At 40.3% G+C, this 26,227-nt stretch overlaps 1 protein-coding gene across 1 annotated transcript; it reads right to left on the reverse strand.

Moving 5' to 3' along the window:
* Window positions 1-764: 764 nt before the first annotated feature.
* emilin3b (elastin microfibril interfacer 3b) lies at window positions 765-25,703 on the reverse strand. Its single transcript, XM_088332733.1, has 6 exons — window positions 25,202-25,703; window positions 6,165-6,287; window positions 4,231-4,550; window positions 3,807-4,153; window positions 3,324-3,671; window positions 765-2,379 (listed from the first exon to the last, which is right to left on the reverse strand). Exons 1-6 carry the CDS (start codon window positions 25,384-25,386, stop codon window positions 1,273-1,275), a joined length of 2,430 nt encoding a protein of 809 aa, XP_088188859.1. The 5' UTR covers window positions 25,387-25,703; the 3' UTR covers window positions 765-1,272.
* Between the last annotated feature and the right edge of the window lie 524 nt (window positions 25,704-26,227).

The raw sequence follows: 26,227 nt of genomic DNA on the forward strand, positions 1-26,227 counted from the left end.
AAAGAATGCAAGCCTTTAAATAGCCTCAAAGCTGTAATTACATTTTGCATTACGAAATTGATTCAAGTATTTATTTTAGGTGGCATTGTTTTCCTAGTTCTGTCATCAAGTTTGGTTGAAAGTTTGTAACAAGTAGCACATATTTAACTCGGCCGTGAGGCTGTATCCAAACCACATTGTGTTTTTATACAGGTCAAGGAACCCCTTTTAAAATGCCCTTCATTGTGTTAGACAGAAAAACTTCATGCAAAGTCTGCACATAAGGAAAGGGAATCTTAGTTTTAGTTTTAAGAATATTTCCTTCGCAAGCGCAAGCGATACAAATGTGCAAATCCACCTTGCACATGCTGTTTGCCTCTAACAGTAATCAATAAACATCTTCCTTTTATCAAATTGTCATTCCAAGAATTAAGAAGATTTAGAAGAAAAACAAAAGGAAATGTGGGCATGGCCCCAAAACAAAACTTGAAAATGTAATATACTCCAAACTCAATAACTGCTTCGTTGCATAATTATTACTAGATAGATAGATAGATAGATAGATACTTTGTTCATCCCCGAAGGGAAATTCACATTTCCAGCAGCATCCCTGAGCTGAGAACAATCGAGAACAATCGAAAATAACACGGGAGCTGCTGGAGTGGCTGCCATAGGGATAACTTAAATTGTCATCAACTAAAAATTAAAATTAGAGCTTGGACGCTCGTAATTACCCAGACAAAAACACTGCATGCGCCAATTATTTGAAAATGCGCGACACACAGTGAGGAGCTAGGGATTTTATTTCTCAGTCAATAATGTTGTGTCCCCTCTTGGTAGTACATGTCAGAACTACACTAAAACAGAAAGCAATCAAAATGAATTCATAGAAGTGGCAGTGGAGCAATGCACATTTTTAAAATGTGAACTATGAGAGGTTTATGAACATATAAATAGCCCCACATGGCCGTCAACACAGAAGACATAGAGTCCCATTTAAATAAAACCTCTAGGAACAATTCACTCCCAGCATGTTCATTTTGTTCAGCAGTCTTGCAAAAAGACTTCTAATACAAACATATTATACCAATATGTTTGACATTTGAGAGGGCATATAAGTTAAAAAAAAAAGATGAAAAACGTGGACCAGCTCCTAACCCATAGATCTCTTTTCTACAGAGCTTCAAATGTATTTATTATAGCTCCACAGTTATGGGTATACATAGCATCAGATTTTGTGAAAGTGGCAGGGAGGGGCCAGAAAACATTTTGGCGCATCAACCAGCTCCAATACTACTGGTGTATGTTTGGGGTTGGCCCTTGTTTTGGCGCAATGTTTTTGACTTCAGAAATCCTCTTAGAGCGTACGACCTGGGTAGCATTCATATGCGCCAGGTAGGAGTCCGAATGTCTCTCCAGTTCAGACCTGATCCTCTCCAGTTGATCTGCTAGCTCCCCCAAATTATTGCAGCGGCCCTCCACCTGGCTCACCCTGCTATCCACGTCCTTCACCTCTTTCTGCACTTCTCTAGCCGTGCTCCGACAGCCCTGGAGTCCGCCGGTGAGCTGCCTCCTCAAGGCCACAAGTTCTCCCTTAAGCTGGGCCAGCCGCCTCTCCCCAGCTCCCAGTAGAGATGCCTGGTGCCCCACCAGATTAGTGATTCCTTGCACTTGGTCGACAAGCTGCTGCCCCCGTTGCTCCCACGTGGAGTTCGAATGACCCACTTCACCTGCAAAGAAACTGAGAGAGTCCTTGAGCCCCTTTAGAGTTCTATTCACAGAGTTTATGTTGACTTTCAGGAGCGTGATCTCGCCATGAACTGACTCGCCCGCCTCTTCCTGAGCGATCCGCAGGAGTAGGTTCTTAATTGTGCTGTTAAGACTGTCCAACCTCTCTGTATGAGAGTCCAGCCTATTGTTCATCTTGTTTTCCATGTCCTCGCACTCCACTCCAGTGACTCTGACTGCTCCGTCTGAAGCTGTGGAGGGAGAACAAGAGGACGTGCAGAGGAGCTCCAGGTCCACCAGACGTTTTTCGATACCCTCCAGATTTCCGTCTAATCGTCTCCGGATTTCTGTTTCAAGCGGCGGGACCACCTGGCCTTCCAAGAGCACCGGCGAAGTGGCATTGTTCAGCTCCTCTACGGCCACAAACACCTTCTCCTCCAAGGTTTTAAACTTGTCTTCCAGCATGTTCTTGAAGCCTTCCAGGCCTCCGGGGAACTCTGACACACCATCCGCCATACTCAGGCGGCCTTCCAGGTCTACCAGACGGGTCTCGATCAGTGTATCAATGTGGACACTCTGCTCCCTGAGCGCTGACTGAAACTGCCGCTGGGCCTCTGTGATACTTTTCACAGACTCCTCCAGTTGCTGCACACGCCGAGAGAGGCTGTTCACCTGCAATGATTGCAGACTGTTTACCTCAAATCAAAACACAGCTTTTTATGCATTTCACAATAACGTTATCCATTGATTTTCCCTCCCTTATGCTAAGTTAGTTAGCGGGAGATACAGTTATAGCAGGGAAGCCCCGAACTCCCTGTCCTAAACCACATTGTCAAGTTATTACAAGAGAATGTTGAGGCAAAGAGCTATAGTCTCTCCAGCATGTGGAAGATATTTGACGTCTCCTCTTGGTGGGACAAGCTAGTAATACCTCTCCAAGAGTTATTTGAAACAAATGCTCAAGCAACCTCAACTGGCTCTACTCTCACCAAAGAGGGGAAAACAGCTCAACTCCAAGGCCCTCCTAGATTGGCGAGGTTCTCATGTATTCACTGAAGGAGAGCGCCAAACTTACTTGGAATAAACTGATTGTGTCGAAATAAATTATGGTATTTAATTTGGTTAATTATAAAAGTATTTTTCATTGTGTTGGGTTAAAATTACCTTCTGAATGTAAAGTATCTCTTAGAAGTGTGTTGGTCATAATCCCACTCAAAATATAAAATACTCTAACAATTGAAAAAAAATAACAGTACTCAAGTTAAACCACATATCCTCACAAAGAAGGACAAGACATCCTGGTTGTTGATATTTTTGTTGGTTAAATTGATATCCTTAAGCTCAATCGGAACATGATTGCTGTGTTGTCTTTGCACCTACACTACTTATGCGCTTAATAAAATGAAACGGGCTTTGGCCATGGAGTACACTACAATAATGTCTTTTTATCAGATGTGCTGAATTTAATATTATTGGTGTCTGTGCTGTAATATTGCCATTATCTTAACTTCTTTAATGACGAAAATAAACTTGTGATTGTGCTAAAGGACTTTCTGATGCAAACAAATATCTCTTATTTATCATCAGGAATTTGGTCATCATCCTATTTTCCTTACCTGCCCACAGCAGCTTTCTGTAAGCGTGAGGCCTTGGATCTGAGCCTGCAACGATCCTAACTCCGCCCTCAGTCCAGTTTCTCTTCCGTCGAGCGACTGCTGCATCTGATGCTGGCCATCCAAGTTCTCCCTTTGGCACTGCCTTTGCACAGCGCCAATTTTCTCCTCACACTGGTCCTCCAGACGAGAAATCCGCCGTTCGAATCCATCCAGGATCTCTGCCTGGATTCCTGCCAGCCTGGCCTCGAGGACGCTATCCAGGTGGGCCGAGCCAGGGCCGGGGATGGGCCTTCCTCTTGCCCCTTCAAGCAATCTCTTCAGCTGTCCATCGTGGCCCAAGACCATCCCCTAAGGAAAAAGTATTTGTTTGATTTGGTTAGAAGAAATCCATTAAAACATTCATTGCCAATAACGTCTGTAAACATCTAAATTATGTTTTGATTAAAATGGCATTCATTGGCTTTATGTTGTTAGGGCACGAACCTGAATCTCCTCCAGCATGTGACTCTTGGCCCGTAGCTCATCCTTGACTTCTGTTACCCTCCCGGCAAGATCTCCGAACCTGTTTAAGCCTTCCTCCACTCCAAGCACCCCGGGGATCCCTATGGGCATCACCCCGAACCCGGCAGCTGAGTCTGACCCACGTGAGCCACCAGGCAGCAGCGAAACTAGGATCTTGGTGGTGTCTTCCCGAAGGGACGTGCGCAATCGCTCCTCAAGGCCGGCCACTGCCCCGTTAAGGGAGTCCAGGCCCAGATTTAGGCGCCGGAGGTCGTCCTCCATACGGTCTAAACGCTCGCCACTTACCCCGGAACCCCCAAATCTGTGACCTATTTATACATTAAGAGATTACGTAAGAGACCGGTTTGGCTGCAAAAGCCATTGACCTTATTTACTTTATCCTCACCGGTATTTGTGTTGCCATGTCCAGCAGGCAGCTGCCCACTAGGGACCGGTTTGTGATCCTGTGGGTGGGGGTAAACTTTGCCCGGCTCCAACTGTGCCCCTCCAGGTCTCTGGTCCAGAGGGACTTTGGGTCTTTGAGGGACGCCCTTAACCCCTGGGTGATGTGGCAGAGCGGCTCCCTTGGAAGGGGGTGCGCCATCGGGGACTGCGGTGCCTCCGTCGTAGCAGTTGTCTCCAGAGTAGCCGGGGCAACACCTCCACTCCAGCTCCGTCACCGTTTTATAACCCACTTTATATGTTGGTTTGTAGAATGTCCTGTACCTGAAGAGGGGAAAAGAGATTACTTCCAGGCGTGATTTATGCTTCGGGTTGTTTGATGCAACTAATTCCTTCTTCGTTTCAACTAATTATGGGAAAGTCCGGGGGGAGGACAGAAAAACTGTGAGGGCATGGCAAAGATAACGAGATGTAGTCATTGTCTGTGGGATTAAACGCGGATTATGGGGGATTAAGAGATTAGTCTGAAGTGTAATGTAAATGATGTGTTTTCAGGATCCAGAGTTTAAACCGGCATCCTTGTTGGACGTTAGTATTAAATTTTTTTAAACTTTTTTTTTTTTTGTGTCTATTTCGTTACTTTGTCCCATTATGCACGCAGGCATGAACACACATTACAGTGAGTCATCTTTTTGGGAGGAAAAGCCCACTCCTTTAATTTCCCCTGTGAGGTGCAGAATGTTATTACAATTGGGCCTTTTGAAAGCAAATTAAAGACTGACTGCAGATATCCATGAAAAGTCAGTCACTGCTTGTCTTCCCTTATCAGTTCAGTGTCAATTGTTTTAACTGTAAAATTGTCAATGTGCTGGATTATTAAAATTATAATTTTGATGGTGTTTTTTTTTTTTTTATAAATTTGTCAGGACTATAAAAAACACTTGTCTGTGGTTTATCAAAATTCTAGACATGTACTGTTGCTATTTCTCTTTAGCGTAATTGTCTAGGAGAGAAAAAAATAATGGGTATATCTTTGAAAAAAACTTTAATTTTATCTGATACCATAATATTCAAGAATACTGTCGGAGAGGCGTGTCCCTGTGATTTCATTAACTGGCTAAATCTGAACATACTTGTTGCCCCTTTTTGTGAAAAAAATGAAAATAAAAAAATCTCTTTAGAGTACGGTAATTGTCTAGGACTGAAAAAATGGGCATAATTAAAACATTTCAAAAAAGTTCAGCACATATGAATTTATCTGACGGCAGTGGCTCCATTGACTGTCTCACACTGAATATCCAGAGTGGTTACTCCTTTTTGTAAGAAGGAAAAAAAAGAAAAAACTTGAAAATTCACCCTGCAAAAAATATTTTTTCATTGAAAAAAAATCCGCTAAATTGTTTGGTATTCAGTAAAATAGTTCTATTACTACAACATTCAAATAACGATATTTTAAATTCTCTTTTAGGTAAACTATTGCTTTGTTATTTTTGAATAGGAAAAAAATAAAACAACGTTTTGATTTTTTATCATTCGGATACAAAAGTTAAGTTATAGAATTAATAAATTGTAAAAACATATGATTGAATGTACTTGTTTTGTTGGCAATTGTGCTTAATTTGAATATAGCATTTATTTCAGTTTTCTTTTTTCAGGAAATGGTCTTAGTATTTTTTTAAAAGAAAATGCATAAAATGTGTTAAATGTTCCGCCTGAAGAATGCCATTTCTTTTTTCATCCTTCTGTTGGTTCAAAAGTTATTATGACTGTTGTACTTTCCAAAAATTCAAGTCAAACTTAAATTCCCTGCATGAACAGTCTTTTACCACTAGAGAGCAGCCTTCAAACACATAGCCCTTAATTTTCTTTCTCCACTGTTGCTTTTGAGCAACAAACACTTAGATGTCCTTTAGATTTCCGTTTGCATGTCAAACATACATGATGACGGGACATTTCTGCCCCCAGATGCACTTGGTGGTGTACTCTGCCTTCACATATGTGGCGACTCCATCCTGCATGGCGCATGTGATGTTCCTGTGGACCACGTAGGCACAGTAATTCCTGCAGGGACAAAAACGGGAAATTGGGATTTAATGTCACCTAACGCCATTGGTCCAAAAGGTTTTTGCTTGTCCAGCTGCATGTGATGACAATATATCTTCCTGATGTATTTGTCATTCAAGATGAGACCTTTATGAGTTCATAATTCTTCTTTCTTCTCGCTTACATCTGTTCTTGATTTTTACATTCCGCGATGAAGCGCTTCTAATTCCTCCCATGTTAGCTTTGATTAGACAGTCAGCGTTAGGGTTTTACTGTCTGCTTTTCATCTGTTTTGGGGTTGGCATTTTGTTGTGCCTGTGTTTGATATTTGGCCATTTGTTAGTAGCTGTTCGACGAACGGGCTTGGGGAGTAATGGAATACATGTTCGGCCTTACTTAAGCAGTTTCTCAGCAGTGTTGGGCCCGTTATTTAAAAAATATAATTAGTTATAGTTACTCCAAAAAGTAATTTAGTTAGTAACCAAATTACTTTACATGTTACTCGTGACCAGGGTAGGTCAAGTCAAGTCATGTTTATTTGTATAGCCCTTAATCCTAAAGAGTCTCAAAGGGCTGCACAGACCACAGATTATTGCAAACCACAGACTAATTATTACACCATCCCCTGATCTAAATCCCACATGAGGGCAAGGAACATTCAAAAACCTCAACATGAAGAAAATGAAGAAACCTTGAGAAGGGACCGCACATGAGGTAATCGCCCTTCCAGGATGACCAGACTGCAATGGATGTTGCAATAACAAATAATACACAGATATTGTCAACATAAAATATTGGTTATTCATATGCTATAGAATGGAAGTGTCTTTTAAGCAGTTCCACTGAAGCTGCAGATCGAATCTCAGAGGGAAGAGCATTCCACAGCACTGGGGGCCGAATGGAGAACGCTCTCAAACCTGCGAATCTCTTCTTGGCTCTTGGGATCACTGTGAGACCAGCATTTTCAGAGCGAAGACTCTGGACCGGAACATCTTTGATGATGATGGCGGCGCGCATGGACGCAGCGGCTCACAGCTCTTCAGCTAATTTTCTATTTATTTCTGTCCTCTTGTCTTTTTTGCTTTCTTTTCTGGGCACATGCGTGGCCAATAATACCTATAGTCGGGAGGAACTTATACATTTGGGTCTGCTTCTAAATTTCGACTTTATGGGCACTTTTTATAATGTAACAATTTCCGTTACTTTAAAAAAAGTAGTTGCATTTCAAAGAATTTGACATTTTCCAAGCAAACGTGAAACACCGCAGTGACTGGAGTTTTCTTGAAGATATACGAATTCCGACTCTTTTTAGAGAGCCAATTATTTGGCTCGGCTCACTAAAAAGAGCCGTTTTGGGTCCCAAATTATGTTTTAGTTGTTTTTGTTAAATTAATCCCTACATTACTAATAATTATGAAACACTTTGCATGGAATGACTTAAAAAGGGGAGAAAATAAAGTCAAAATATAACAATGAAAAATAAACAAATAAACAAAAAACCACAATGACAAAAATGAAAAAAAGAGGTAGAAAAAGGAAAAAGAATCAACATCAACAAACAAGCACGAACAAACGAAATGACACGAAATTAAATGATGAACACAAATCAATCCTTAGGAGCAAGTGCCCTCTTCCATTACTGCAATACTATTATTTTACGGATACATTTTGAACAGGTCATTAGTCATTCCATTGGATTACATCTTTAAAGTAGTAACTCTCCCAACCTTGTGGACGAAACAGGCACTGTCCTTGACATCACGAGGAAATGCATGTACGCACGACAAGAAAAACACGTGCAGTTAAAGTTCAGTGCTCATCACAGAGTTATTAGCCGTGAAGAAAATGCGATCGTCTTTGCACCACACTGGCCATAAACCGTCTCTTCCCACGTCATTGGCAGCAGAGCGGCAAAAAGTCCGGCAGACAGCACAGGAAATTATTTTCCGAAGCTTTCAGACTCTCGTGTGAACGGGAAAAAGCATTCACATGAGAGTATTCAGCAACACGTGCGGCCCTTAATATGCAGCTGTTTCGGACAAGGCCGCATTTTCGGGGGTGCGAAGGGAAAACAATGGGGCTGACGTGTTCTGAGTTAACATGTTAAGAAGGTGAACAGGCAGGATCACCTTTTATAAACTGTGAAAAACTACCATGATGATCATGGTTGTGTTGACAGTGTTTTCTTGTCTTTCCATCACAATAGGGAGTGGCGGTAGCTCTCGAGGTAGATTGGTCGTCTTGGGACCAAAGAGGTCACAGGTTCTATTCCCTGCTCCGAATTTGATGTCAAAGAGTCCTTGGGCAAGACATTGAACCCCTAATGCCCTCGATAAGCAGGTAGGCGCCTCACATGGCTGACTCCGCTATCAGTGTGTGAGTGTGTGAATGGGTAAAGTGTGAAGGGCATTGTAAAGTGCTTTGGAGGTCTAGTGACTGGGTAGAGCGCTATACTGTATAAATGCAGTCCATTTAACATCATCTGAAGCAGGAGTCACAATGATTGGTATTTTTTGTTAATTAGATGCTGCTCTATTGTTTAGTGCAACTGAAAATGAGCGCAACAAAGAATATGTCACGATTACCCATTGCCCTCACCTGTGCCCGCTCGTTTGGCACCATCTGCTGCTCGTTGCCTGATTGGTTCCCCTCCTATTTGAACTCAGTGCTCTCATTCACCCCTTGTCAGTCCTCTGCACTTGCAAGGCAAGCATTTTGACTCTGGCCCGTCCTGTCTGGTATCCTGCTTGTGTATCCTGTAACCGGTATCGATCCCATCTGCCCCGTCCTGTGCGGTATCCTGCTCGTGCATCCTTTATCCGGTATCGATCCCGTCTGTTCCGTCCTGTCCAGTATTCTGCTCGTGTATCCGGTATTGATCCCGTCTGTCCCATACTCACCTGTATCTTACTGGTGTATCCTGTATCCGGTATCGATCCCGCCTGTCCCATCCTGTCCGGTATCCTGCCCGTGTATCCTGCATCCGGTATCGATCCCCTCTGACCCGTCCTGTCACGTATCCTGCTCGTGTATTATGCACTCGGTATCGATCCCGTCTGTCCCATACTCACCTGTATCTTGCTCGTGTATCCTGCATCCGGTATAGATCCTGCCTATCCCGTCCTGTCCGGTATCCTGCATCCGGTATCGATCCCGTCTGTCCCGTATCCTGCTCATGTATCCTGTATCCGATATCGATCCCGTCTGTCCCGTCCTCACCTGTATTCTGCTCATCCTGCTCGTGTATCCTGTATCTGATATCGATCCTGCCTGCCCTGTCCTGTCCAAAATCCTGCTCGTGTATCCTGTATCTGGTATCGATCCCGTCCTGTTCGGTATCCTGCTGGTGGATCCTGTATCTGGTATTGATCCCGTCTATTTCGTCCTGTACGATATGCTGCTCGTCAGCCCCTGGCTTCCTGTTTTCCCGCGCCTGACTTCTCTGCCCTGCTTCTTCTGCCCAGCGATCGCTGAACCACTGGCGTTTGTGTTCCCGCGCATGACTGCCCCGCTTCCGTAAATAAAGCTCTGTGTGAAAACGTTACGACTATATCTAATCGGAACTTCTCAACCTCACATACCAACTCAGGCTCCTTCCCTGCCCGAGAGGTAACATTCCATGTCCCAACAGCCAGTTTCTGTAGCCGGGGATAGTCGCGCCAAGGACCCCTCCCTTGGTCGCTACCCAGCTCTCTGCGCACCCTACCCCTTTGGCCCCTCCTACAGGTGGCGAGCCCATGGGAAGAGGGTCCCACGTCGTCCCTTTGGGCTGTGCCCGGCCGGACCCCGTGAGCAAGCGGACCCCACCTCCAGGCCTGGCTCCAGAAGCGGGCCCCGGTAACCCGCGTCCGGGCGAGGGAAATTGTGGACCAATGTTTTTTCTCTTCATAAGGGGTCTTCTGATCTGCGTTTTGTCTGGCCACTCACCAAGAACCTGTTTGCCATGGGTGACCCTACCAGGGGCTTAAAGCCCCCGACAACATAGCTCCTAGGATTATTGGGACACACAAACTCCTCCACCACGATTAGGTAGCAGATCATGGAGGAGATCTGCTACCTCCATTACTTCATTTGAAGTAATAAATGTATTTTTTTGTTAATGATGTTTTTCACAACTAGGAGGCGCTTTATAGTACACAATATCGCATTTAATAGTATTGGAAACCGTGCTAACCATATATTACCTAAAAATCGAAAAGGTATTAAAGTAGTTCGAGGATGAAAACAGAGGTAAAGATAATTTGGGTTGTTGGATATACAATATAAATTTATGGGACGGAGACAATTTGAAATTAGAATAAGAGCAAATTTTTGTATGGTCACATTGGAAATTTACAAGGAAATTAGGACAAAATACTTTTGTAAGTGTGTGTGTGTGTGTGCGTGTGTGTGTGTGTGTGTGTGTGTGTGTGCGTGCGTGCGTGGTTTGTGTGGTGTTTTGTTTTAAATAAAAGAACAGTAACATTGAGAGAACATGTGATTACTGGAACTGTTAGCAATGAAAATAACAGATATTTGTGATAAATAAATCACTTATTCAGTTTTTAATATCTTGCAACCTGCAAGTAAGTTTTCAAAGGATGGCATTTTTTAAAATTTTGTCTATTGTTATTGCACACCGTTGTTCACTCTTTTTGCTCTTCTTACATCGTTATTTCGTGCTGTTTTTCGTTATATAATTTACTATTGGCCAATCATGTTTCACACCCCTCAGGACTAATCGTCTTTGTGTAGCCTTGAAGATTAAATAAAAAGGGCTTAGGAGAGGGTCTTTAGAACATGTTGGACTATCTGATCTGAAGGCTTCTCTCAGAGTCATCATTGAAAGTCTGAAATCCACTGAGGTCTTCTCTCCCTGTTTTGAGTGTCAACTAAGTTTTAAACTTAACATTTTGTCTGCAATATGTTTTAACGTTTAACCTGCTTTTCTTATTTTTCAGCATATTATCCATCATTTACATGATAAACATCTTTGAGCAAGATATAATTTAACATGAGCAGGCAGCACTGATCACTGAACACCAAAAAGTCAAGTCCAGTCAAGACATGTTTATTTGTATAGCCCTTACTCACAAAGAGTCTCAAAGGGCTGTACAGGTCACAGACTATTGCAAACTACAGACTATTATGACACTATCCCCTGATCTAAAACCTACATGAGGGCAAACAACATAAAAACATAAAATATAGCTTATTCATATGCTATAGAATAGAAGTGTGTTTTAAGCTTAGATTTAATCAGTTCTACTGAGGTTGCAGAACGAATCTCAAGGGAAAGAGCATTTCACTGCACCGGGGAGAACACTCTCGAACCTTCCGGATCTATTCTTGTCTCTTGGGATCACTAGTAGACCAGCATTTTCATGATTTTGTATACTAAAACATTTCCCTTCTAAATAAAAACGAATCGACAGGAATACTTTGCAGATTTTTACAAGGTGAGTTTTCGTACACGAGTTTTAGTCGTGGAAGTCGACCAAAAGATTTCCTGGATTCGGGGCTGATGGGGAGCAGGTGCCGCACAAGCAAGCGTAAAGCAAGCGTGACATTTTACTGTATGAATGTTTAACGCACATCTGCCGAAGCGTTTTTGCATCGCTGGGTGCTATTTTTGTTATGTCTTTGACAACTTGCAAGAGGGGATTCCTCCAGCTGCTCTTTCTCCTTTTGCCTTCCCTCCATTCCCTCACCTTGGGTGGTGGAGGGTTACATCAGCGCATATCTCATTGTCAACTGTGAGCCTGCAAATCCCTTTGAAACTCTTTCAGGATGAAGAGCTATTGCCCAAATTATTTTTGCAGAACGTCCAACTTTGTTTTGCTTGTTCAAAGCAGGTGCAGCTTAGCAACAAAAACCTTTTCCAGCTTGCCAGAAAGAAAATAATCCATTATTTCTTGGAACTGGCATTGATCTTGATGTTTGTCTGCTTTAATAAGATTGAAAACTTTTCCGATCTGGAACGATCTGAGATTGATCGTTTCCTTCACACGAGTTGAAAAGTAGTCAGAGCCATCACCACCCTAAAAAAAGCGCACAAGACTGAAAAATATAGACGATAAATACGCTTTTCCCCCCTACATTTCAAAAACTTCAGCTTCAACTACAGTTTGGCTTACTTTGTCAGGAAAAACCTCTTGTCCAGCAATAATGGACCAGTAAAATCAATAAATAATGTTATAATTTGATGGTAAATGATGGACACATGTGGGGTAGGCAGGAACTGGAGACAGGGATGCTCAAAGACAAGGACAGTATCCATTAACAAAATCAGGACCAAAGTATCAAACAAAGCAACTAAAATGTCCAAACAAGAAATCAGAAACAAAGACCAAAGCAATTTCAAACTAGAAACACCGCAACTGGAATTAGAATACTGCTGGGAACAAACAAACAAAACTAACCCGTCATAAAGATGGATACAAAAATTACCATGAAAACCATGATGACAATCGCAGGCAAAATAAAAAATTACAATGACCCATCAAACGTGTTGAGATCAAAATGTCCTTTTTAAATGGTGCAGGAAAATTGAGCGCAGGTGTGTGGTGATTGGACACACCTGTGCCCATCAAACCTGGGATGGGGTCGTAGAAGGTGGGTTAGCTCCAAATAAGTAGTTTACAGAGGTCCAAATATTTAGTATGATTGAAGAAAAATTCTGATATCTCAAATCAGTCAAACATCATTAGTCAGTATCATTGGGAGTCATTTTCAGGTCACTGAATTTCCTTGAATCCTTGAGGAACGATGACAAGCGAATGCAATTTGGTGCATGCCCAGGTGGTTGGAGGCTGGTATGGACTGGGCTCAAGCCTGCGGCCTAAAATCTGGGGCAAGTTCAATCTTAAACTTGAGCATAAGGCTCTTAATAAGGTGCACGCTGTAGTCCGGAATTTATGGTAACTTGCCTACGTAAGGAAAAATGAATAATCATATTTTATTGACCTATTTTGGAAAGTTGTTGCTGCTAAATGTTATTGCACTAATGTTCAAATGCACTTGCAACTAAGGCCAGTCTCCATGCACTACTTTGGAAATGTTTTGTTTATTAATGCTGACATTTTATCTTGTTTTTCTATTTGAAGTCTCGCCATGTCTAATCTCGTTGTAAACAATGTTCACTACTTTGTTATGACATTGAAGACGATTCTTATTCTAATATCGCTGGAATAGACTGCAAACTGAAAACTATGACGTTTGCATTTGTGATCACGATTGATGACTAGCGGCCAAACCAGTGGGACAAAGCCAGCGACCTCACAGAAGCCTCAAGCCACCAGCAGTCAACATCTCCTTCAACACTCTGCATCCGGTGGTCCTCATCCCAACCGGCTCTCAAGCCTACCAGGAGTCATCATCGCTCTACAGCCGAGGACATAAAGACTGGGCTGTCATCTTCATCGAAGCAGAACTTTGCAAAACATCTTGTTGTTGCTAGGTGTTGGTATGACGTTAAAGGGGGAACTCTATCAAAATACAATAACGTTATAATCAAGGCAACGTTGTTGTCTATCTAGATGGTGTCAGTTTAAGTTCTCAACTTCGACCTTTTTAAAATTTTCTTATTATTGTTTTGTGTTCTATTCAAGCTTCTTCAGTAGATGGTTAGTAAAAGAAAGTCCATAAATCAAAGAGTTTGTATGTCTTGATCAAAGTATATCAAACTGTCAACGCGGTAAAAATAATTTACTTAAAGTGTGTGTAACCACCCTTCAGAATACCTAAACAAGGTTTCTCATCCGTTTTCCTGACATAATAATCTAAAAACGTATGTGATGCTCCATAAAAGGCGAGACAAGTTTTGAAGAATAAACTCGTCTCTTTAATTCAATTGGTCAATACATTGTTAGAAAAATTTATCTACCACCCATATTCGCTATAAAGATCATTTAGCTTTAAATGAAACAGGTAAAAAGTCTAATAAAATAAGTAACGTAATGAGATATTTATGGCAGTTAAATAATGATTTTTGTGAAATAAAAAATGTTACCTGGGATTATTTTCAATGTAAAAGGAGGATGATGATAATAATAATTAAACTGAGCACATTGTATGACATCACAAATAGCTATTTGTGTGTGTGTTTTTTTTTGTTTCACAAAAATATTTGACAATAAATCACACACAGCAGGAAAAAAATCTTCCCTATTGGCAAAATACATAGCTTGTAAAGAAATACTGCGCAACATCTGACCACTAGATGTCACTGAGTGAGGCAGCATGGCGGAGCAGTGGTTAGCGCGTGTGCGGCACAGTTCTGAGGTCATGGGTTCAAATCCAGCTACCAACTTTCCTGTGCAGAGTTTGCATGTTCTCCCCGTGCTTTCGTGGGTTTCCTCCCACATTCCAAAAAACATGCATGTCAGGTTAATTGGCCAGTCCAAATTGTCCCTAGGTGTGACTGAGCGAGCAAATTGTCTATCCCTGTGTGCCCTGCGACTGGCTGGCAACCAGTTCAGGGTGTCCCCTGCCCACTACCCGAAGATGGCTGGGATGGCCTCCAGCACCCCCGCGACCCTACTGAGGATAAGCGGTACAGATAATGGATGGGTGGATGTCACTGAGTTGTGTCGTGCAACCGAAAAAGAGTGCTATAATGCTTTATAAAGCTATACAACCTAGAGTGGCCAAATTGCACATTTTTATTCAACATTTTGGGTGTTTTGGAGTGCACATAGCAGCAAGATGGCAGACATTCATGTCAGCTCTTGCTACTTGTGCCTCATCTTATGTTAAATAATATTTTTCTAACTTTAGCACTTTTATTCTGGCACTTGCAACACATTTGAAAGCTAGGAAGGGGTGGAAGAAGTGGAGAGTGATTTAATGCTTGTTCCCGTTATTTTTTTCTTTTTTTTGTTAGTCTAGCTTAAAAATCGTAGAAGAAACGGCTTGTTTCAAGTAAAATGCCAACCCAACCCTCCAAAAATAGGGGGGAAAAAGTAGCTGAGGTAGCTGATTGCCTCATGACTTTAGGCCAGGAGATGTCGTCAGAGAGTAGCGAAATGGCAAGTTGTGGACACCACCTTTAAATTAGCTTAAATAGAAGATGATAGATGGGTTTTTCCTCATTTAAAGAAATATTTGTTTAATCAATATAATTAAAAAAAACTCTACCGTTGTAGACAGTTTTGCTTTTCTTCTTATTCTATTACAATGCTAAAATTGACATCAAAATACGCAACAATTTTTTGCCAATTTGGTAAGAAGTATTTTGAGGCCTGTCCTGAAATACACAATGTGTATAGAATAGAATAGAATAGAATATACCTTTATTTTCATTGTTACAAAATAAGTTATTGTGACAACGAAATTGGGCATGACACTCCAGTTTCACACATTCACAGTGAGTTTAATTTAATTTTTAATTTTATCTTTAATTTTTTAATAATAAAATAAAAAAAATATATTTAATTTTAAGGATTTAAGTGAGTGTAATTCTCTTTGTTGAGTTAGGCGTCAATGTGCAACTGGGAATGTCAATTAAAAGTGCCAAATTTCAGAACGAGAATTAAATGTGGCTAATTCCGGCATGAGTGTGAAAGAAAATAGATCCTCTATTTCCTTTTCTTTTGTCAAAAATCTCCCAAGTGGGGTCAGTAAAGGCATCCCTGACATGTTCAAAAAAGATAGCCTTTAAAAAGAGGATGCGGCTTTGCGTGCATTTCAACCAATAGATTAGAGAAAGAGCAGGTCCACCTTATATCAGAACCACCCAAGTGAGCTCATTGGAAAGTAAATTCTCCAGTGAGTGTTCACGGCAGGCCATACCCGCTCCAAGTCCAATCAACAACAAAACACTCCTCACTGATTCTGCCACACTTCCCGGTAGGCTCCCAACAAAATATTATCCTTGGTCACCTGTCTTTCTTTACCCCCGCCTCCCGACTTTATCCCCATCACACTGTAAATATTTCCACTCTCGCGTTACTCTTGTAAGCTGGCTCGCGGGGTGTCCCTGAGGGACGGTGGAATTCCTTGCTTGAATTTTCACGTGCAGGGTTTTTGGCAGATAGTGCTGCTGTTGGACCTCCTCCCTTTGCATGGCCCAAAGCACCTCACCTTCCGAAGGCTCCCCCAACCCCTTTTTTCATAAAACCTCTTGCAATCCCTTGTAAAATCTGCAAACAATTTTGTTTTAATTAGGAACACATGCTTGCGCTGTGTCCTGCCTTTGCCCTGGCATTTTTTAAAATTTTGCTTTATTTTTTTGGGTCCCCCGTCGATAACTCAGATGTTTGCTAAACTATGTCTTTCTCCATTTCTTTTTTGACATGTTCTGTCAATGGCCAAAGCTTTGACTTTTGATTCTACGCTTTAAAACTGCCTCAATCTTTAAATTAACGCTTGTGTCAAGGATTTAAAGCCACTGACAGGGATTTTTTTTTTAAATTGACTGTAATTAACGTTAACTCTGATTTGACTCTTCAGTTCAAGTTGGTTTAAGTATTTAACTCACCAGTATAAACTGCTTTGGCTTTTGTCTTAATGCTTACACTGCCTTAAAGAGACAGTGTGTAATATTTTGTGCCTCCAAGTGGTACAAAAAACGTTCATGCAGTAAAAAAAACAGCAACATTGATTTAAATACTAGGGAAAAATATGTGAACATTCATAGCAATGTTAATTTTTTATAAAAAGTCATAGATCTAGAGTTTTTAATTTATTTTATATAGTGAAATCCAAACCTGGGCAGCACGGCGGAGCAGTGGTTAGCGCTTGTGCGGCACAGTTCATGTCATGGGAACCTGTCGTGGGTTCAAATCCAGCTCCAGACTTCCTGTGCGGAGTTTGTATGTTCTCCCCGTGCTTGCGTGGGTTTCCTCCGGGCACTCCGGTTTCCTCCCACATTCCAAAAACATGCATTTCAGGTGGATTGGCCGGTCCAAATTGTCCCTAGGTGTGAATGAGCGAATGAGTTGTCTGTCCCTGTGTGCCCTGCAATTGGCTGGCAACCAGTTCAGGTTGTCCCCTGCCCATTGCCCGGAGATGGCTGGGATGGGATCCAGCCCCCCCCGCGACCCTAATGAGGATAAGCGGTACGGATGATGAGATGAGAGATGAGATGAGAAATCCAAACCTAAGTTTGGCGTCATGAATGTCCGTCATCTTGCCGCCATGCTGTGCCATGTATCACCGGCCCTCGCTCGTACCAGACAACAAAGTGCCATCTAGTGGTCAAATATTACATAGTGGAACTTTAAAGGGACAAGATGTATTATTTGCCCACTAGATTTCACTATTGCAACTGAAAACGCATGCTACAAAGCACAAGGAAGAATACAAACTATGGACACTCAAAGTGACCCCAAAACACCTTATTTTTTGAGTTTATAGGTACCCGTGGCAACGAGATGACAGACAATAATTTCATCACCCTCTAGAAAAGGCTAAAATAATTGTAATTTTCTCACCCTGCAAGTATTTTTAAAAATGCTTGTTCATTCAATAGTCTAAGTGCTTTTTTTTAAATCAATATTGTTTCTTTTTTAATGAGTGAAGTTTTTTTCCACTAGGAGGCACTAAATAATACAATTAAAGCAGGATTTTAAGCTTTAACTCATGAGTTGCTTTAAGTTTTTATTTAAACCTCTAATGCCGATTTAACCTGGGATTAAATTCAAGTCATGTCACATTTATTTGTATAGCCCTTAATTACTGAAGAGTTCAAATATGCTTTTAATGTTGTGCTAAAACCTTTTACATAATTCAATCACAGAAGAGTCTTAAAAGTCGGCACAGGTCCAGTTAAGGATTGTCACAACGTACCCTAAAGCACGTTCAAACATTTAAAACAAGAGTTGAGATACCATCATACCAGAGATCCTGATCGCCAAGCCTGCCAGCCTGGGGCTCACCTGCTCGTGGATTGAGGACTTTTTAATCAACTGGCCTCAGCAGGTGAAATTTGGCTGGATGAAGTCCTGAACCCAGAAAGGTGGTGTGCGACAAACAACTTAGCACTAAACATCTCCTAGACGAAGGAACTCATCCTGGACTTCTGGTGAAAAAGCGCTATCCCTACCCCCCTGTAAAAAGGTGAATGTGTGTAGCAAGTGCAGTCATTAAAATTTCTGAAGGTCCATACATCTGCTGACTTCATCTGCACGACCAACGCGACAGCCTTGGTCAAGAAGCTCCCAGCAGCGCCTACACTTCCTGAAAGTGCAGATGAGAACAGCTGAGTACAAGCCTGCTGACCTACATTGTGTCACTGTGGCAGTCAAGTTGCACAGTATCAGACAGGAGTTTCAAGAGGGTAACAAAAACTGCACAAAAGATCATTGGCAACCCACTGCCTTCCTTGACTGATATTTACAATCCCATGTCTAAACAAAGCAAAAGGGCTCATAAAGGACATCACTGACCCCAGCTTTCACCTGTTCAACGTGCTACCCTGTGTTTTATATATATATATATATATATATATATATATATATATATATATATATATATATATATATATATATATATATATATATATATATATATATATACATATGTATATATTCATTCATTCATTATCTGCTTATCTGCACCGCTTATCCTCAGTAGGGTCGCAGGGATATATATATATATATATATATATATATATATATATATATATATATATATATATATATATATATATATATATATATATATATATATATATATATATATATATATATATATATATATATATATATATATTTATATATATACAGCGGATGAGTGGTAAGTGCATTCGCGGCATAATTCTGAGGTCATTGGTTTGAATCCAGCTAACAGCTTTCCTGCTTGGAGTTTGCATGTTCTCCCTGTGCTTGCGTGGGTTTCTTCCCACATTCCAAAGATATGCATGTCAGATTGATTGGTCGGTCTGAATGGTCCCTAGGTGTGAATTAGCAAGTGACTTGTGTGTTTATGTGTGCCCTGCGACTGGGTGGCAACCAGTTGAAGATGTCCCCTGCCCACTGCCTGAAGATAGCTGGGATGGGTTCCAGCATCCCCGCGACCCCACTGAGGATAAGCGGTGCAGATAATGAATGGATTGATGGATATCTATCAATATTTCTATTTAATCAAGTTGTCCCATTAACCAGGTTTAATGTGTTGCACTTGTGATTGCACTTTATGGCTTTTGTCAGGAATGTGAAAGACGGAATAAATTCAAGTATGTGAAATTCTCACACACACTCAAATTAACTCTTCCTTTCTCACCTTTTTGGGGGTTTTCGGTTGGCGTTTTTTTTTTCTTTACTATTTTTAATCCTAGAATTGAAAGAAAACCGCAAGCATGTGTGTGAAATGACGCAAAAATGACATATTTTTACATCGACATATTCTTTTCTTAAAATCGAAATGAACAAGCATAGTGGCCTGGCATTGCCGGCATTCTACTTGAGCGAAGTTGTTAGGGTTGTGGGTTGTTGAAAAAGAGCCACGGAGCCACTAGGAAGAGCCGTAAGTATTAAGTATTCTTTAATAATGATAGATTAAGGGGTATTTACTATTTAGCGGATACTTTTGGTCAAAAAAGAAATTCATTAAAATGACGATACTGGATTGATTTGATTAGTAAGCAAAAATACATGACTCTCATAGAATCATGCAACTCTAAATACTTGTAGGTCAAGAAATTTGCATATTATTTTACATAAAAATGAGGCTTACCTAGAGGGAGCTGACATGATAGTCCAGCATCTTTCTGCTATGGGTGCACTAAAAACCAAAAGCATTACAAAAAGTTGAGCAAAAAGATGAGAAGAAAATGGTCTCCGAAATTAGTATTTTTTTTCTTGTGCTTTGTAGCACTCGTATTCAGTTGCACTACGCAATGCAGCAAAATGCCGTGGTCAAAGATTATACATTGTCGCTCTAAAAAAAGAGCGAAATTATGTTAAAAGTTATAGCACAGCGGGTAAAGTATTAATCGACTCTTCACTCTAGAGTTAAACCGTATAGATTTGTTCTGATTGGATAATAAAGCAAAAAATTGAACCAGTTACGTATTTAGCACTGAGGTGGAATACTTAAAAGAACTGTTTTGGAGCTCAACACTCTCCATCTTACAAGGCTACTGCCCTTTGAAAAGGAAGTAATCAATTGCTTTTTGTTCTGTTTGTAGATGGAGTGATTAGTTCAGTTAATAAACATTTACAAAGATGATTCATTTCCCCGTCCACGCATTAGATTTATGAGACCACCGTCCTAATACTTCAGATAAATAGGTGAGTGCTAGATGAAGATCACCTCCTTTATGTCAGTGGCAAACTAAACTCAAAGATACAGTAAGCAGATGAGGAGCTTAAGCGTTACAAGCGCTGGGAGGGGAAAACATTAACCCGGCTCCGTTCAAAGGTAACAAAAACGTTCCTGGCCACATTGCAGCCATGCACGGATCTGCACTTCAGCCTTCGTTTATTTATGTAAAGCTGAGCTTTGATCTGCAGATTCATATATAAAGGAAACATATGTTTGCAGGAACTCCACAAAAAAAAGGGGGCAACTTTCCCACAGTGCCACGGCTTGAAATAGCCCATTTGTCCTAGTAGCTTGAAAGTGAAGTTGACGACTCCGCCATGTACGTCAGTCATCAAATTTAAATAAATAGTTAAGCTCATTCGAGTGCTGGAAATGAAGAAGTAAAGATGATGAAGGTGAAGTTGAAGCCGAAAAAGGAATAACACTGTATGATAGTGTTTGTATCATTTTACATATATATATATATATATATATATATATATATATATATATATATATATATATATATATATATAAATTAAAATCAAAGAACAATGACTGTGAACTGTAAACATTTATATTTTTATGACCACTGACGATTATCTTCGGGTCTGTTTAACCAATGTAAAAGCAGAACACAATGCACTATGCAAACTCGTGAAATAGTGAAACTGTAAAAAGTAAACAATGTTATGGCAAGGGAGCGCTCTACAAAAATGAACATTTTGGCTTCTGTAGTTTTGAAAACGGAGAGAAAATAGGATTCCAACAAAGTCCTATAGATTTTTTTTTCCACTTCATTTGTTAACTTGATTTACAATATCTTGTCATCGAGTCTTCACAGATTTTAGTCCTGTTTATTGTTTGCTAAAGGTTTTCCATGTAGGTTTTCATTATAACAAACTTTGGAGAACAGCCCCTCAGCCCCTCTCTGACCTTGACACTAACTGTCTGTCCCCCGCATCATTGAAACACCCTTGACTGGCTCATTACTGGCATAAAGTATCTGCTAATTTATTGACCAGAGGTCCATGGTCCACCCGTTGTGCATTTGCTTGTACATGGGTGTGTTGTCATGACGACAGACCCATGCAAAGTGCTGCATCCTTTTTTTGTTTTTTTAGAAATGTGTTTTTCTTGTAGCTTTTTTCATCTTGGTTAACGATGTTAGGCATGTTCAGTAACACAATTCAACCAAGCAGTAAGTTACATAAACACACACTTGCGCTCGCAAATAATTTTACACACATCAAGTGGATGAGTGTATTTAAATACAGCAACAATTCACTGTAAGCAGCAATGCTGATTTATTTATATAGCTGGTACTACTATCTATCCTTAAGGCTCATTCGTTGCCAATGTAAGTAAACACCTTTTTATTTTAAAAGCTATAGTTAGGCTTGGAAACACCTGTAGGGTATTATCACCCTGACAGCAAGCAATTAGTGACACTTTATAGCTTCGTTGACATTTTTAATTGTTTCCATTGATCACCATATATAAGCTTATAATACATTCAAGATCAATAGCTTTGATAAACAATTGACAAAATAGAAGAGGGGAATAAGAGCTGACAGAAAAAAGCCTGATCTTATCCAGTTGATCTGTCACTCAGGAATGACAAAGTAAAATAGTACAAGGTGCAAAATGTAAGTCATGCATGGACACACTCAGATTATTGTGATCACTGTTCCAGAATAATTTATGCTGGAGTGTATTGATAATAATGGTTATATGTTATACTTAGCTGAGGTCTGTTTCCTAGATTCAGAAGCTATGTTCAAGGACTAATATTGGCCTTACTCTTTGTGAGAATAAGGCCTTCCAACTAAATTGACATGCCATAACACACAATTTGTATGTTTGGGTTTACAATAGCGGAGAAGGTACCTTCACTTCTCATAATGATAATGTTGGATGATCTGATTTGGGGGTCGAGTCATCAGCCTTGAGGTTACTTGTATTAAAAGGAACACAAGACTACCTAACAATAATGTTTCCTCTGTATGTGGTCCAACCTGGCAAACCCAACTTATTGGGAGGTTTTCTAAGGAATGTCTGGCAGATTTCCCTGTCCTCTAACCCTGTTCCAGAGGAGGCAGGGGACTTTGTCCAACTGGGTCATGTTTCTTGTCACCATTGTTAAGGTCGTTGATTGGTTCTGTTGCAGTAAATTAATGGGTGCCCTTTTGTGACAGTAATCTCTGAACTCGCGATTTAAAAAAAAATTCTGTGGTCAAGCCAAAAAAATAGTTCTTGCTGCCTTTTTGGCCTCATTGCCTGGTCAAATATTATGCACTTGTTATGCTTGCTGAGATATTTTAACAGGTAGGTTTGAGACAATTCTGGTTAATCAGATGGCTTCTCGGATGAGACAAAAGAGTGTTAACCATGTTTAACTGTACAGTGGGGGTGCAGCCAACCTCAACTCATGTTGTGATAGAATTGATACAACTTTACGGTATATTTAGAGCGATGCGGATTCCTCCACTTAAAATTGAAGACTTCAAAGTTTGGGTTTGGTTGGGATTCCCATTTTGCACGAGTTGAGCTCCCATGGCAAGATTAAGTCAGAATTTAAAAGCAGTTTTAGTAAAGCAGCAGGTAGCTTGGTAGCAGTCCAAATCCGAAAGCATTCTCCAGGGAAAACTGGTCAAAAAGACACAGAAAACAGAGGAAAGAAATACAGCCCAGCATCCCGAACATCAGCTGTCTCTGTCACGTAAAAACATAAAGTACATCTCTTACTTTTCACCACATCACGATTTCAAAATGGTGATTATGTCGCAGCCGTGTAATAGATGATTACGTCCGTGAACGATGGGTAAAAAATTTATCTTCAGTATATTCTTTCTGATATTTCCTTAGCATTGTTCAAACCACTTTTTTGGTAGAGGTTTACCCAAATGTACTTTGTAGCAGTACAGTAGTTCTAAAACTGGTCTTACTTCAGGACCCACCATCACATCCTTATCGCAAGCCACGACCCAAAACAAGAAAACATGTCCACTTCTCAAATGTATTGAATGAAAAGAAGTTAGTCAGATATATTCACACAAAAAGGACCAGCAAAACCACAACGACTTCAGGTGGTAATATTCCCTTTGAAAGTCATTAAATTAAGAAAACACTCTTGATTTAAATAATAAACAATGATACATGTAACATATACTGTATATATATACAGGGTTGGGTAGGGTTACTTTAACTTGATTACTTTCAATTACTTTTGGATTACTCCAATACCAAATATGCTAACAAAAAACAAAAGAAACTAAATATGAATAAAGTTATGACTCACAACACGTGGTAAGCTTTCTCTCCTGGCTTTGATCTCTTTGATCTCCGGCAAAACTAACATAAAATGCGACAGTAACAAAATGAAAATAAATCCAAACAGCTTGCCAACATTAATTTTGCCGTTCCATATATTCCGTTACTCCCCAAGCCTGCACAAAATTTTGTAATTTTATTCAAATATATATATATATATATATATATATATATATATATATATATATATATATATATATATATATATATATATATATATATATATGTATATATATATATATATATATATATATATATATATATATATATATATATATATATATATATATATATATATATATATATATATATATATATATATATATATATATATATAACGGGCTTTTTCTAAAATCCTTTTAGTGTGACACATTTTGCATTTATTTTATATAACATGAGCCTTACCTGGTGGGAACTGACGTAATAATAATAACAATTATGATAACAATAATCAGGGAAATTCATTTTCACCCATTGTACCGGGGACGTAGTCAGTGGTTTCGCAGCACCAGGTATTGCCAAGGAGTCTGCAATCGACTCTGCCTAGCTTCCCAAGATCAGGCGTACTTATGGTGGTATGGCCGAAAACAGGTCATTGTCGTCCAACTTAGGTACCCGAAAAAAATGAAAACCCTGTCAATGGCTTGACCAAAAATGAGAGGAAAAACAGTGCGGTTTGGTCTCTGTAGTTTGTATCCTTCCTTGTGCTTTTTAGCACACATTTTTGGTGGCACTGCACAATACAGCTACATCTAGTAGTCAAATAATACACAATGTTTAGTTAATGCTTATTTAGCAGCGTTATTTATGAAATCAAAAACACTTCGCTTCATTATCTTTGTCTTGAACATAATAAAGTCCATGGCTCATACACTGTATTTTATGCTGTATCCTGATCACAATGTGTAAACTTTTTCTGGTGTGAAATGGTGGGAGTTAACTGCACTTGCAGGATTTTATTGCCATCTACTGTTAAGGAGTTAAAAAGACCCTTATTGCCTTTTTTTCTTCACATTATTTTTCCAAAACAAAGGTCCGGAACACACTGAAAATTGGTCTGCGACCCACTTTTGGGTCCTGCAACACATTGCTTTATAATTTATCGAATAAAGTCAATACAATACACATTCATCAGTTTGTTTGCAATCGTCCAATTCCCCCAAAGATGCATATTTTGTTTTCTTATTGTTCCTTCTGGTTATCATGTGCTGAGCACAGCTAGTTTCAGGTGTGAACAGAATAGAAAATCTGAAACAAAGCTTTAATTCAGGATCAGTTACAAAGTCAGTGCACTAACTAAAATCATATTTCTGCTAGAGTAATCCATGAGGGAATTGTCAGAGACGCCTCCATGGCTCAGCAAGTCCACTTACTTGTGCCTGGTCATCGGCTTGTTTGGGCTGTGCTGAGGGTTGACTCCGGCCTTGAACATGTTGTATCTATGGCCATAAAAAGGGTTGACCAAACCTCCATAGAAAGTTCCTTTGCTGTCCACTACAAAGATGAGGACTCCCAGGAGGAAAAGGGGCGTGAGCACCTGGTGGAACTTAACATCCATTCTTTTAAGCTTAGTCCCTCAGACTGCAAAAGGAAGCTTGAGGTACAGAAAAGGCTGAGGAGAGAGACCTTTTGGTTCCCCTGAAGTTCCTAGGATGTTCTTCAGGAGTTGTCACATAAGCAGCATCTCTTCCCTGTTCCCTTCAGCCCCAACTGTAACTGCATTTGACATCAACCGGAGGAAGGAGACTTGTTGGCTTTCAAGACCAACTCTGTGGTATGTTGCACGAAGGCAGAGTGATAGTGAGTGTCTCCAGAAAATGTTTCAGCTCCACACATGTTTGTGTGTGTGAAGATATGCCATAGAGGCTCAACCCTCCTTGTGCGCAGCCCGATGCATGAATGAGAGTGGGCGTGAGTAAGTAGCGGTGTCTGGAGGGGGGAGGCAGACAGACATTTACATAAACCGCCCCAAGTTGGGCTTGCTTGTCTGCATCACGCAGACTCCCAAAGCTCGCTGGCCCATGAAGGAGCTCGATTCCACGGCTGACTTCCTCAATATCGACGGAAGAGATGGCGTTCCTAATTGACGTCAGTGTCTTGTGACGGCGCCAGCTGTTATTTGGCCACGTTGGCAGGATGAACAGACATTCTACTCACATTACAATGTTTAATCAATTCAAGAATATAATAAGTTAAACATATAATCTCGAATTTGAAATTGCAAAGAGGACAGAGAGAGAAGCCTTCAGATAAGTCCAACCTGTCTATAGACCTCCCCTGAGTACTTTTTTTTAATATTAACTCCGAAAAGCAAAAAGGTGAGGAATCAAAGAACAGCAACATGATTGGTCGATAGTGACAATGACGTAATAGTGAAAAAACAAAACAAAAAAAAACAG

Source organism: Urocampus carinirostris, chromosome 3 (genome assembly GCF_059441175.1).
Source record: "Urocampus carinirostris isolate Australia breed hairy pipefish chromosome 3, RoL_Ucar_1.0, whole genome shotgun sequence".
NCBI classification, from domain to species: Eukaryota; Metazoa; Chordata; class Actinopteri; order Syngnathiformes; family Syngnathidae; genus Urocampus; species Urocampus carinirostris.

Excerpts from the sequence above, each read along its gene's own strand:
- emilin3b (XM_088332733.1), bottom strand. The coding sequence starts at position 25,386 with ATGGATGTTAAGTTCCACCAGGTGCTCACGCCCCTTTTCCTCCTGGGA. Across the intron at positions 4,154-4,230 it reads ACATGGCAACACAAATACCG|GTCACAGATTTGGGGGTTCC; the intron begins GTGAGGATAAAG and ends ATGTATAAATAG. Across the intron at positions 3,672-3,806 it reads ACATGCTGGAGGAGATTCAG|GGGATGGTCTTGGGCCACGA; the intron begins GTTCGTGCCCTA and ends CTTTTTCCTTAG.